Below are 14,310 nucleotides of genomic sequence, written 5' to 3' on the forward strand. Positions count from 1 at the left end.
GTCTAAAATAATACCTTTATAAAGTTGGTTTGTTAGAATCTTTTTACACATTATATTTATTGGGTCTCTCAAGCTTTTTTACATCCAGAGTGGTCCTTCTACTTTTTTCCTCTTGCTACTGAGAGGTGGCAGAAATTGAGTCCATTATCATATATAATGGTCTGCATTCATGCTTTGTCTATTTGCTTTTTTTTGTGGTGTTTTTAACTTTTCCTTTAGTACTATACTACTTATAATTGGAAATGAGCTCTAGAGACTTGGTGTCAAATTCAGCATGTTTGGTAAAAACATTTTTTTTTTTTTTTTTTGGTAAAAGCACTTCCTAAATGGTGCTATGTTCTTCACAAGCATCATGGTATCTGATTTTTACTCCTCATTTTACTAAGATTGATAAGGATGTGATCATTTGATCTCAAGTGGAAAATTTCCCCATAAGCCTTTCTCTATAAGGGTTCCATTGCGTGGGTCGATTATTTCAGTAGATAACACAAAATGATAATTTTCTCGTTACTCACTTTTTATTTTAATAAAATTCATTGCTTTGATTATTAGAAAACTTGAACATCTTTTCATGCATGTTTACTGGCCATTCAGCAATTTTTCTGTGACTTCTTCATGACCTTGGGTGATTTTTCTATTGAACTGTTTTCTTCTTTTTTCTTTTTCTTATCCATTTTCAAGTGCTTATAAGCAAAGATATTAATTCTTTTTCTGTTTTACCTCTTATAAATATTTTTTTTCAATTTTTAATTGTCTTCTGAATAGAAGCTTGACTTATATAGTAAATTTTTATCTTACATTTATGGCTTTTGGTTTAAAGTTTTACTTAGTTATGTCTTCTATACTTTGAGGTAATGGATGGGGGATTGTTTTTTTCCCTGGTAACTTTTTTCACTTTTGATATGTTGGAATATTGTATATGGTGTAAGATAAGAATAAGATTTACTTTCTGCATAACAATAATCAATTGTCCTAAGGCAATTTGTTGAAAGTCATCTTTTTATATATTTAGTGTGGTTATTTTGTATTGTCACGAAATATCTTATTTGTGATTATTTGGATTGTGCATACAGAATAGTTTACTTCATTTTTGTTCAGATTCACCAATCATACTTTAAAATAAGTATAAACAAGATTAGAAGGAATGTATGTACTTATGTGTACTGTATAAACTTTTAAAATAGGCTTTAGGTATTTCTGTCACTCGCTAATATGATAAGTTAGAAATAGTTAAGGAATAGAAAATGTGAATTCTTAAGAAATGATCAATTTCTACTTAATGGTTTGTAAAGGGTAGAAGTAATAAAATAATTTATTTGTGAAAGTAATAAGTTGCAGCTAAAAAATATTAATTCCTGTGATGAGATTTTCTTTAATATTCTAGTTGGCACCTATCTAGTATGGTCTTTTATTAGGAAGAAATCCCCCCTCAGCCACATTTTAGATTTAGACTGATTAAAACTATAGTCTTTTAACTTGGTGCCTTAAAAATCATAGAGAAGTATTAAATCAGCTTTCATATTGGCCTGCTTTCTGTTTATGGATATTATATAAAGATATAATATGTTCCTGGTAGATTAGACATCACTGTTAATTTTTTTCTTTTTCATATTACAGGTTTTGCAAAAGGCATCAAATTAAATCAAGTTCAAATATTCCCTGTGTCCCCAAAGACTTATTGATGATGTCTGAATTTGTTCTTCCAAGATTTATTTTTTGTCTTATTCAGTACTTAAGAGAAGGCTATAATGAACCAGGTATGTTTAATCTACTCTTTGTTAGTACTCTTTTTTAAATTCCCAATTAACAGAGTTTACCATTAATAACAAGGTGAATTTTTTTCAGATAACATTTTTTTGCTTAACATGTTTTATGAGATGACTGAAATTACAGAGACTAAATAAAAGCGTATTTTAAGTATACGTCAATTATATAATCTCATAGATACCTTGGAGTAGGGCATAGTTTGGGACTTCCTGCTCCTGAGATCATAGATGTTTAGGATCAAACTTACATGGCCTTTTGCAAATGAGGAAATAATAATTTTATGGGGTTAAGGTGACTTTATTTATAATTATATTATAATAGAATTAAGTCCTGCCAGTGTGCGAAGAAGATAAACTACCATTTTACCATCTCTCTCCCTCTCTCTCTCTCTCTCTCTCTCTTTTTTTTTTTTTTGTAGATGTCTGTATTTTTATTCCCCTCAGTATATAGCAACTTACGAGAGAGGTTGCTCACTCCCATATTACAGATAGAATGTAGGGGTGTAAGCATCATGATATAATTGAAAAGAAAAACCTACAAATTATATGCTTCTTGCCTTTTATGATTTAGTCACAATCTTGATTAATGTACTTCAGTTAAATATTTTGGATTTAGGTATTGTCTGTTAAAGGTATCAGTCTCATCTGATATTGTAAATTATACATACCAGTTAGTGTGGTATGAAACAAATTTATTAACGTTTTATGATCTTTTACCTTTCTGATGATACATATATATTTATCATTTAAAGAACTACATTTACTTTTAGAGGTTTTGAGTTATTTATTTACTGTAAGTAATTTTAAATCCAATTGGAAACTATGGCTCACATTTTTATCTATTCCCCCATCATTGAAGTGTGAAGAAATACAAAGCAGCTTCATCATAATTAAAAGTACCATATTATTTTTACTGTGAACAAACACTTATACTTCCTTATTTCTACATTTTAAGCAAAATATACAGTCCTTTGTTAACTGCTTCCTCTCCTCTCAGAGTATATGTCTTAAAATACAGGAAGAAATATTATTTTGATTCAGCCCCCACACTACTCTCTCTTTGGAATGAAGGAACTAGAGACCAGCTCGGTTATTCAGCTTGCCTTTGTGCTCTTTCTCATATACTAATTAATGCAGTTTTTGGCAGTTTACATTTTGTATTATAAGTGTCCTATTTTAGAAGGGTAATAAGTAGAAATTATTTATTATGAGAACTTTAAAGCCGTTAGTTTGATCAGTGTAATTCACACAAAAATGAATTGTTTATTTTTTCTTTAGTGACATTTAGCGGTTATAATAGGTAGATGATATAAGTACATAGCTTTGATAATTATTTGTTGCCATTATCTGAAAATACAAAGGAGTGAATAGAAGCACTTTTTGTCTTAAGATGAGAGTCATGAACTTAGGTTCATCAAATTTTCCTTTCTCTATTACCACTTATGCTCAACATTCATTTCTCTTTTCTGTGCAAGAAAAGTTAATACATTACTTTGTGTAGAGATCACTGTTTAAAGGAAGGACTTGAAGTCATCTAACCTGAGGTAATAGAAGCTCGGAGATCTTGTTATTGCTAGATAACAAGCAATAACAAAGCAATAACAAAAAATAAAAAACAAAATAATAAATAACAAAAATTTATTTTTATATTTTTATATAAAATATATAAAACCAAGAACAAATGTTAAATATTTGCTATGTTACTACATAAGTCATTGGCGAGGATATAAAGATGAATAATATACAGTATTGGTTGTACACTAAGAAAGTAAGGTTTTTTTGGTTTGGTTCCCAGAACTCAGAATTATCTAGAATTTCATTCACAGATCATCTTTTAACTGGGTTGTGAGTTCCTTGGGAGTAGGAATTAGTTCTTATTTGGTTTTGCTTCCCAGTGCTTGTCATGTAGTAGATGCTTAATAAATGAAGTTGTTGTTCCCTTTCCTGGGCACACAGGCCCTCTGTTAGCTCCCTTATATGCATCCTTTTAGCCAGTTATGTTGGAACTCTGAATCTCATTATTCATTTCTTCCTTAAGACCTCAGTTTACTCCCCCTCTTAAATATTCTTTTTCAGTTGCTATGCAAATTTCTTTTCTCTTCTTCCAGCTCTGCTAGGCATTCTTTTCTGATATTTAAAAACTACTTTAGTAAAAACATTTATGTTTATGAAAACAGTTATTTTTCAATTTAGTTGCTTTGACCTCCAGCCAACATGAGTCTGTATTTTTAGAATATGATAGAGGATGGGTTATTTGCTACACAGATTTAAATTTAGAACTGACGTAATTTTGTTCTAATATTCTTAGACTAGTCTCAATATTATTTGATTTCTGTTGTTTTATTTTAGGAAGCGATCTTAACTTTTTCTTAAACACGATCTAATTGTGAAATGATGTTATGATTACTTTTATATATTTGAAAATATAGGACCCTCAAATTGAATGCTTTTTAACCAAATTAAATGCTTAATATTATGAAGTTACCTCTTTTTCACATCTACCTTTCCTCAGAGGATTGAATTCCTGAGCAAGCCTATTATTCTAGGCTGGATGATGGGTGAATAACTGCTTTCCAAACAGAGTTCTTTCTTTTATTTTTTTAAAGATTTTATTTATTTATTCATGAAAGACACAGAGAAGCGGAGACAGGCAGAGGGAGAAGCAGGCTCCCTTTAGGGAGCCCCATGCAGGACTCGATCACCCTGGAATCACGCCCTGAGCCAAAGGCAGGTGCTCAACCACTGAGCCTCAGGCATCCCTCCAGAGTTCTTATATTAATTTTTTTATTATAAAATACTGTTACCCAAGTTGCTATAATTTTAAAAGAATAAAATATTGTTATTCTTAACAAAATACTTGAGAGGAAGTTAATTACATGTTTTTCAGCAGCTGATGTACCATCAGAAAAAGACCTTAACAAAGTCCTTCAGCTTTTGGAACCTCAAATTTCCTTTTTAGAAGATCTAACTAAAATGGGAGGAGCAATGCGGTCTGTTCTTACTCAGGTTTTGACAAACCAACAAAACTACAAAGATCTGACTTCTGGTAAGTAAAATATTGGAATAGCAGAAAGTTAAAATTTACTTATGTCACTGTAATCATAAGAAATTGTGTATTTTCAATCTTAAATTAATAAAATGTAGATTTTTTTTTTTCATAGAGTGCTAAAGGTGGAGGTAATTAAAAGTACTTATTATTTTATGGATGAAGAAACAGTCCTAGAAAAACTAATTGATCAGTTTAAGGCTTCACAATCAACTTGTTTTGGAGTTTGCAGTAGAATTCAGTCTCTGTTAAGATTTGGTGTGACATATTCATAATTTTACTCCACCTCTCCTTCCTCAAACAGTAGCAAAACTACTATTATGCCTTCATTTTTGGTATTCCATACTTTTTGGTTGTGGCATAGGATTTTATTATAATGTAGGGTTTAAGTTATAAAATTGTCAAGTATGTTTGTCTATGATGTACTGTTATGTAAAATAGCTTAAAATTCTTCAGTTTAGCTCAATTTTATAGTACAACAGATACTTTAAATAGCATTATTTTTGTTGGCTCCTGAATAACATGTTTTAAAAATTGAAGTGTATTTTCTTTAGAGTGGTGAAATTTTCATGTGTATTGTGAACCATATGTTATTCAGAAATAGTCTATCTCACATTTATTTTTTAATTTTTTTTAGATTTTATTTATTTATTCACAAGAGACAGAGAGAGGGGGAGGGGGGCGCAGAGACACAGACACAGGCAGAGGGAGAAGCAGACTCCATGCAGGGAGCCTGATGTGGGACTTGATCCCGGATCCCTGGGATCATGTCCTGAGCTGAAGGCGGCAATGAACTGCTGAGCCACCTGGGCTGCCCAACATTTATTTTTTCAACAAATATTAAGTTCTATGTGCTGTGAGCTTGGGGTAGGGAATGCAAGTACTAACCCAGGTAATCAATCCTATTTCTGTCCTTATAAAGCTAAAGGTCTAGTGAGTAGGATGGTATTAATACAACTTCCAAACAAACAAAAAAAAACATGTATAATTTATAGTAAATGATATGAATAAGGATAGGAAAAGTGTTTATAAAAGGGAGACTTGGTTTCACCGATGGGGAAGGTGATACTTAAACCTGATGGTTGAGAGAAAGTCATTTAGCTAGAGGGAGAAGGGAGTTGGTGGTAATGGGATGGAGTTATATCCAAGGTCGAGGACATCTGCTTTTGACTGCTGGGCTAGCCTGTATGTCATAACACAGAACTGGAGAAATATGAGGCAGCTCTTATCAGGCATTGGACAAGAGGCAGTACAAGGCTATAAATCTTTGAGAGAAAAGAAGAAGCATGAGATGAACCTCACAATTGCTCTGAATCTGTGTCTAGGGATAACGTCCTGACTGTGGTACAAGAGGTGGCACTGAAACAGCGTGGTGGTCTACCTGAGCTGAGGAGGTGGAGATCACAGTTTAGAATAGCTGAAGCAGTTGGAAACTGGAATTGTTGGGGGTAGATACGAAAAGGTAGTGGGGCAGATATATGGGGGAGCCCTGAAAGTGCTTGATTGAGGACAGATATACATTTACAGAATGAGACTCAGGCTTACTAGAGAGTGACTGCTATGGGGTTAAACACAGAGTAGAAATATTAGAGGTTAAGCACTTTTCAGAGACATTGGAGTTTTCAGGCTAACCAGACTGGAGACAACTTGTTAATACCCCAGACATCTAGTTAAGAAAAGTTTAGAGATTATTTCTGTCAATTTAGAGGGCCTTTTGAGAACCTTAGGCTTTCTATAGACTTGCCCTAATTAAAAAAAAAAAAAATTTTTTTTTAAATTTTTAGGGAAGGAGAGAGAGAGAAAGGCAAGGGGAAGGGACAAAGGGAGAGAGAGAGAGGGAGAAAGGGAGAGAGAGACGGAATCCCAGGCTGACTCCATGCCCAGCGCAGGGCCTGACATGGTGCTCAATCTGACAATCCTGAGATCATAACCTGAGCCAAAATCAAGAGCTAGATGCCTAACCACCTAGGCTCCTGTACAGACCTGCCCTTTACAAACCTTTACCAAACCTCTGTGAGTGTTTAGGTGACCAGGCTGTTAATTGAATGGTCTTCTAGAGTTAAAATGAATACTCTTTCAAGGAAGATAATAGAATCCAGAATCTTCTATAATGTGAAATTAGAACGTTCAGCATACAATAAAAACTACTAAACATACAGGAAAATAAGAAATTATACCCTATAACCAAGAAATAAGATGGTCAATAGAAATTGACCTTGAAATGACCCAGATGTTGGATTTAGCAGATATAGACATTGATACAGCTATCATGGGGGCACCTGGGTGGCTCAGTTGGTTAAAAATCTGACTTTTGATTTCCACGAAAGTAATGATCTAAGGGTTGTGGGTTTTTTTTTTTTTTTAAGATTTTATTTATTTATTCATGAGAGATGAGAGATGAGAGAGAGAGAGAAGCAGAGACACAGGGAGAGGGAGAAGCAGGTTCAATGGAGGGAGCCTGATGTGGGACTTAATCCTGGGACTCTAGGTTCACACCCTGAGACAAAGGCAGACACTCAGTCGCTGAGCCATGCAGGCATCCCTAGGGTTGTGTTAGGCTCTGTGTTAGGCTCCATACTGGGCATGGAGCCTGCTAAAGATTCTCTTTCTCCCTCTCTAAAAAAATAAAATAAAATAAAAAAGCAAGTACTATAAATATGTTCAAGAAATGAAAGGAGGATCTGTTCAAGTAAATAAAAGTAAATATGATGTTGATGAATGAAGAGATAAGGAATCTTAAAAGAAATATAAACAATAACAAGCAAATTCTAGAGCTGAAAATTCATGTTGAGTGCAATAATTAAATTGAAAAAATTTACTGGATAGGCTTAGCAGCAGATTGGAGAGAATAGAAGAAAGACTTAGTGGATTTGAAGAAAGTTAATAGGTTATTCAATCTAGAAAACAGAAAACACAACAGAGTCTTAGGGATCTGATCTGTTAGTCAGAACCAGATGATTTAACATGCCTGTGATTGGAATCCCAGGAGGACAAGAGATTATGAATGTGACAGAAAAAAACATTTGAAAAAAATCATGACTAAGATTCTCCAAATGGGTGAAAAACATTGACTTATAGATGCAAGATGCTTAAGGAACCCCAAGCAGGATAAATATAAAAAATATCAATCACACCTAGATACCTCCTAGATTCCATGTTAAATATTTATGAGTGAGAATGAGCTTACTTTTTTTTTTAAGAGATTAAAAAAAGGTGTAGTGTTGAAATAAAATGAATGTAGGGTGATAGTGGCACAAATAAGGTTACCACATCAGACTAGATCCGTGGCTTTCATGGGCCATGTAATATATATATTTTTAAATATTTTATTTATTTATTCGAGAGAGAGAGAGAGAGAGAGAGAGAGAGAGAGAGGCAGAGACACAGGCAGAGAGAGAAGCAGGCTCTATGCAGGGAGCCTGACATGGGACTCGATCCCAGGTCTCCAGGATCAGGCCCTGGGCTGAAGGTGGCGCTAAACCGCTGAGCCAACTGGGCTCCTCGCCATGTAATATTTTATATCTTATATCTTATCTTGAATGTATTGGGAAGTCATGGAAATATTTTAAGCTTTTTTTTTTTTTTAGGATTTTATTTATTTATTCATGACAGACACACAGAGAGAGGCAGAGACACAGGCAGAGGGAGAAGCAGGCTCCATGTAGGGAGCTCGATGTGGGACTCGATCCCGGGACTCCAGGATCACACCCTGGGCTGAAGGCAGGCGCTAAACCACTGAGCCACCCAGGGATCCCGAAATATTTTAAGCTTAAGAGTGACGTGATTAGATACATGTTATAAAAATATGACTTGCTATTTTGCCAAAAAGAGATTGGTGGGGGCAAGAACAGAAAAGCTCAACTGAGGCCTAGGATAAAGATGATGGTAACTTGTATTTGAATTTTGGTGATAAAGCTAGAGAAAGATAAAATTATACCTGGTGGTCTGTTGTTTCTTCAAACCTTATTCAGAAACTCAGCTGTTGTGGAAGAAACCAGCAAGTTGTTCTTAATTATTATAAGAACGTATACTTTAGGAGTGATTTATGGTAATTGTCTTATTTCTACAATTCCTTTTTAATTATTTCTTGAAATAAAAAACAACACAACAAAATCTTTGGCTGACTTTTAGTGATGGAAATCACATTAAATTTTGGTTCAGAAGTTTAAAATTTGTAGTCTAGCTGTCCTTCTTATTACTGCTTGCTTATTCACTGACTAGCCATGTTTGTAAGCATCCATTTCTTTACTTTTAAAAATGGTGATTTTAGGGACACCTAGATGGCTCAGTCAGTTAAGGGTTCAACTCTTGATTTTGGCTCAGGTCATGATCTCAAGGTTGTGAGATTGAGCCCCCTGTTGGGCTCTGTGCTGGGGGTGGAGCCTGCTTAAGATTCTTTCTCTTCTTCCCACTCTGCCCCTACAGCCCCAGCCCCCCCCCCCCCAAACATTCATGTTTGTTATACATTAATTTTTCTGAGGCTTGTTGTGAGGGTTGATAAAATATATTTTCTTATTTAAAAAGTATTATAAACTTCATCTATCATGATTGAGATAAATACATGGCTTTTATTATTTAGGAGGCATTTAGTCATTTTTATATAGGATGCTTAGAAAGTATTTTTTATAAACAAAGTGTAATTTTTATTTATTTATTTTTATTTAATTTTAATTTTTTAAAAGATTTTATTTATTCATGAGAGACTGAGAGAGAGAGAGAAGCAGAGACACAGGCAGAGGGAAAAGCAGGCTCCATGCAGGGAACCTGATGTGGGACTCGATTCCCGTCTCCAGGATCAGGCCCTGGGCTGAAGGCGGCGCTAAACTGAGCCACCTGGGCTGCCCTGTAATTGTTTTTTAAACTAAGTGTAATTGTTTTTAATATTGGACTTAAATTGAAGGATAGATGTATTCCTGACTGTTTAATAAGTGTTTTCTTTTTTTTTTTTAAACCAGCTTGGAGAGACAGACATTTAAAAAACAAGCTGTTCTGTTGCAATTATTAGACTAGCAAAGAGAGGAAGTACAGAAAAGCTCAACAAATACTAAATAAGCTCATTTATATATTTTTATAATCAGAGTGCTTGAGACCTTAATTTAAGATATGTAATTGGCCTAGGAGGTATCAAATGCCATTGGAATTTGGCTTTCAGACAGAATAGTTTTTATTTTTAAAGAATTCTCAAAATAAATAGTAATATTTCTTTTACTATTATTCTCTTCTCCATAAATATATTAAAAAAGAAAACAAAAATTGGCAATAATTAAAAAGCTGCAATGCTAAGTGAAAGTTTAGGAGTATGTAATTCTAGAACCTAAGCTTTTTTTTTTGAATTTTATTTATTCATGAGACACAGAGAGAGGCAGAGACGCAGGGAGAGGGAGAAGCAGGCTCCATGCAGGGAGCCCGATGTGGGACTCGATTCCGGGTCTCCAGGATCACACCCTGGGCTGAAGGTGGCACTAAACCTCTGAGCTACCTGGGCTGCCTAGAACCTAAGTTTTTTGGTATTTTTTGGAATAAATTAATTTTTACTGATATTTCTATAAAAATTATGCTTTTAATTCTTTAAATGTGATGGGAAAAGTTTGATAAATCAGGAATTAAGAGTAATCTCAGTTATAATATTTGAAAATTCCACTCAGGCATTATTTTATCCAGGAAGCCTTTCCTAAGTACTTTGCTTTGGGGACGTTTACCTGCATAGTGTTATGAAGAGCACAGATTGTCAAACCAAATGGTGACGTCTGCTATACAACTGCCTTTTACCATATTATCTGCCTTTCTCTACCATGAGTTTTCAAGTTCCTTGAAGGCAGGAATCATACTGTTATTAAGTTCTGTACCTCCTGTGACTTGCATGTAATCTCTGACATATTTTAGATATTCACCTACCTAGTAGATTTTATTATTCATTATAAACATGCTCTGCAATATTGTCTGAAGCTGTTTTATATTTATTTTGGGGCTCTACTGCCATTAGAATATAAAACTATATTATATATATGTTAAAATATATAATAAAGTATAAGCTCATGTATATAAAATATAAAATATATAATTATTTTGTACATATAACATTTATATAATATATAAAAATATGTATCAAATGACTTTATATATACATATAGCTATTTTATATATAAATATGTAATACTTATATAAAAACACATATATGTATATTTATTAATTACTGAGATTGCTTTACTTATATTTTCAGTGGAATATTTTTTCTGATTTTAAATTTGTTTTAAATATTAGGTCTTGGAGAAAATGCTTGTGCAAAGAAAAGTCATGAAAAGTACCTTATAGCTTTGAAGAGCTCTGGACTTACATATCCTGAGGATAAACTTGTATATGGCATACAGGAACCATCAGCTGGCACTAGCACTCTGGCAGTTCAAGGTTTGTGTATTTAATTTGAACAGTGGTAACTTTTCTGTAATAAAACAAAAAGACCCTCAAACTTGATTTATTATTGAAGAAATTTAAATACCCTGTCAATCTTTGTAAGGAAAGTAATAAAAATGTAGAAGCAAGAAAGAATAGATTGGCCAAAGAAGAGAATTCATTTTTCTTAAAAGGAATTCAGTTAGTTTATTAAGGTTCTATTTCTATCTTGTGAAAAAATTGGTATTTAAAAGTAGCCCAAAACTTTAGTATCTCAATATTTTAGGCAGCCATGGTTTAAAACTGAAAAGAAAGAGATCTTTCTGAAATACCATTTGGGATGATTGAATTTAGATTTTCACTAGAGATTTCCTCTGAAGTATAAACCTATTAGGCCTGAATTTATTAGATAAATGTTGAACTCGGCCAAGATAACTGTTGGAATGAGTTGTCTTAAAAACAAAACTTGGCTTTTAGTTTATGTCTCAAAATGGTTTTAAAGTAAGGCAATATGTAACAATTATGAAGGAAACTTTTTTTTCCCTTTCTAAAGGATTTTCAGGTGCAACAGGAACTTTGGGACAACTAGATTCTTCAGATGAGGTGAGATTTAAAATTTTAAAACTTTTTGAAAATAGAATTTAAAAGTTTTAGAGCTTTACAGATTTGTGGATATTAATTTCGTTTAAGTTCCTCATTTTGGAGACAAAGACACTGAAGCCTACAGTGGAATAACTTAGCCATCCAGGAGTACAGTTACTAGATTTTTACTACTTCTTTATAATTAATCTCTTTCTTCTGGGAGATAGAGATCTTTCCAAGGAAGATATCCCCACATTGACCCAAATCCTCATATATTCAATGAAATTGTTTTTAAGAAATTTAGCTAAGTCTGGAACAATGTATTAAAAGAATATAAAAGGTAACTGCTTTTCCAATCTCATAATGTAAGTTTTACCTTACATGTTATACCTTACTTAAAAAAGCAATGTACTGGGAAGTAGACTGTCAGTTTGAAATTTCAACTTTTATAATATTTATTAGACAAATAGTAATGTTTATTAAATATTTCTGATAAATCCTTTATAGCATTCCTAATTCTATTAGTATACAATCTATAAGGGAGAATTGCATTTTTGCAAATATTTGTGTATAATCTTGATGCTTATGTAAATTTCATATTTTTGTCAAGTTTAATGATTACAATTTTAAAAACCAAATTGTTACATTAAAACATACTTTTTTAATGTAACTTTTTTGAAAATGCATTTTGATAATATCACATGACCAAAGCAAAATATCCTCTTTTTGAAAGTATGATTTATGTTATTGATGCCTTGTAATTGATTGAATGCCGTATATTTTAAACTTCCTACTAGTATTTTTCGCCTCTAAAAAGGCTCCCACAAAATGCAACATTTTCTGGAGTTTCTTTTTGGACAAACAGTTTTGAAGAGTTTTCAACAAACTGGAGAGGAAGTTTCATATGCTGTTTGCAAGTTTGGCTCTGAATTAGAGTGCCTGGGTTTGAAACTGGCTCTTGTACCATTTAGTAGTGTGATTTTGGGCAAACGTTTTAATTTCTTCATGCCTCAGTTTCCTCTTCTGGAAAATGGAGGTAATAATAATATTATTGCCAGGGATTATTGTGAGGATTGAATGAGTTTATATATGAAAGCACTTAGAGAACTAGTGCCTGGCATATTGTAAACATCATATATGTGTCTATTAAATAAATTAAAGTAAAATCATTAAAAAAAATTACTAAAAAAATAAATTACCTAAAATCATTAAAAAATACTATGATTAGCTAAAACTATTGTTTATTTATTTATATTTATTTTTATTATTATTTATGATAGACACACACACACACACACACACACACACACACAGGCAGAGACATAGGCAGAGGGAGAAGCAGGCTCCATGCACCGGGAGCCCGACGTGGGATTCGATCCCGGGTCTCCAGGATCGTGCCCTGGGCCAAAGGCAGGCGCTAAACCGCTGCGCCACCCAGGGATCCCAACTATTGTTTTTTTAACTTCAAAGAGTTACAATGTTGCTATAATGATGAATGGGAAAAGTTAGTATTTAAAGTAGACTTAAAAATAGACTTTAAAAAATACAAATAAATGTTATTATTCATTATTTCAACCAAAATAGTATTAATTCCATTTTGAAGCTAGGGGAGGGGAGTGATGGAGCTAAGAATACCAATTCTTTGTATGTCTGAGTGGAGGAAATTTAATAATAGGCATCTGGTTTTATTTTATTTTTTTAGGATTTATGTATTTATTTTAGAGAGAGCATGCACACATGAATGAGTTGGGTGGTGGGGAAGGGTAGAGAATCCTTAAGGAGACTCCCCACTGAACGTGGAGCCTGACAAGGGGCTCGATCCTAGGACCAGACCCTAATATCATGACCTGAGCTGAAATCAAGAGCTGCACACTTGACTGTCTGAGCCACCTGAGTGCCCCTAGACATTTTTTTTCAGATTTTATTTATTTCTTTATAGAGGGAGAGAGACAGAATCTCAAGCAGATTCCACACCAAGCAAGGAGCCTGACACGTAGTTCGATCTCATGACTGTGAGATCATAACCTCAGCGGAAATCAAGAGTCAAATGCTTAACAACTGAGCCACCCAGACACCCCTAGATATATAGTTTTAAATAACTTATTCTGCTTCATTATTATGTTTTTTCAGTGTGAGATTGGCGGGGGGGTGGTGGCTGGGAGGAAGAGGGCAGAGGGAGAGGGAGAAAGAGAATCTTACCCAAGCTCTATGCTTATCGCAGAGCCCAGCGCAGGGCTTGATCTCACAAACCTGAGATCATGACCTGATCCAAAATCAAGTCGCTTAACTGACTGAACCACCCAGGCACCCCTATTCTGCTTTCCTTAAGGGCATTTTGTGGGGAAGCAGAATTGCCTCTCACAAGGCAAGATCTGGGAACACTTAGACATTGAATATGAGTGGGTGCACAGGCACATTTTTTGTTTAAAGCCAGCCAGACAGGAAAGGAGCCTTGTATCTGTTGTCAGTAAAAACTTAGAAAATGATTTCATAATGAAATGGTTTAGTGATGTTATAGAAGATTAG

General features: G+C 33.8%; 1 protein-coding gene across 6 annotated transcripts in view; it reads left to right on the forward strand.

Moving 5' to 3' along the window:
- The window catches only part of UBR3 (ubiquitin protein ligase E3 component n-recognin 3), a 233,161-nt gene that overhangs the window by 37,155 nt on the left and 181,696 nt on the right, over positions 1–14,310 (forward strand). For 4 of the 6 annotated variants that reach the window (XM_041723097.1, XM_041723099.1, XM_041723100.1 and 1 more), the window contains exons 2-5: positions 1,618–1,757; positions 4,654–4,812; positions 11,074–11,217; positions 11,756–11,805. In XM_041723097.1, coding sequence (XP_041579031.1) covers positions 1,618–1,757; positions 4,654–4,812; positions 11,074–11,217; positions 11,756–11,805 — 493 coding nt within the window. The remainder of the gene's footprint in view (positions 1–1,617; positions 1,758–4,653; positions 4,813–11,073; positions 11,218–11,755; positions 11,806–14,310) is intronic. The other 2 variants (XM_041723098.1, XM_041723102.1) reach the window with 1 other exon arrangement.

This window comes from Vulpes lagopus, chromosome 11, assembly GCF_018345385.1.
Source record: "Vulpes lagopus strain Blue_001 chromosome 11, ASM1834538v1, whole genome shotgun sequence".
NCBI lineage: Eukaryota > Metazoa > Chordata > Mammalia > Carnivora > Canidae > Vulpes > Vulpes lagopus.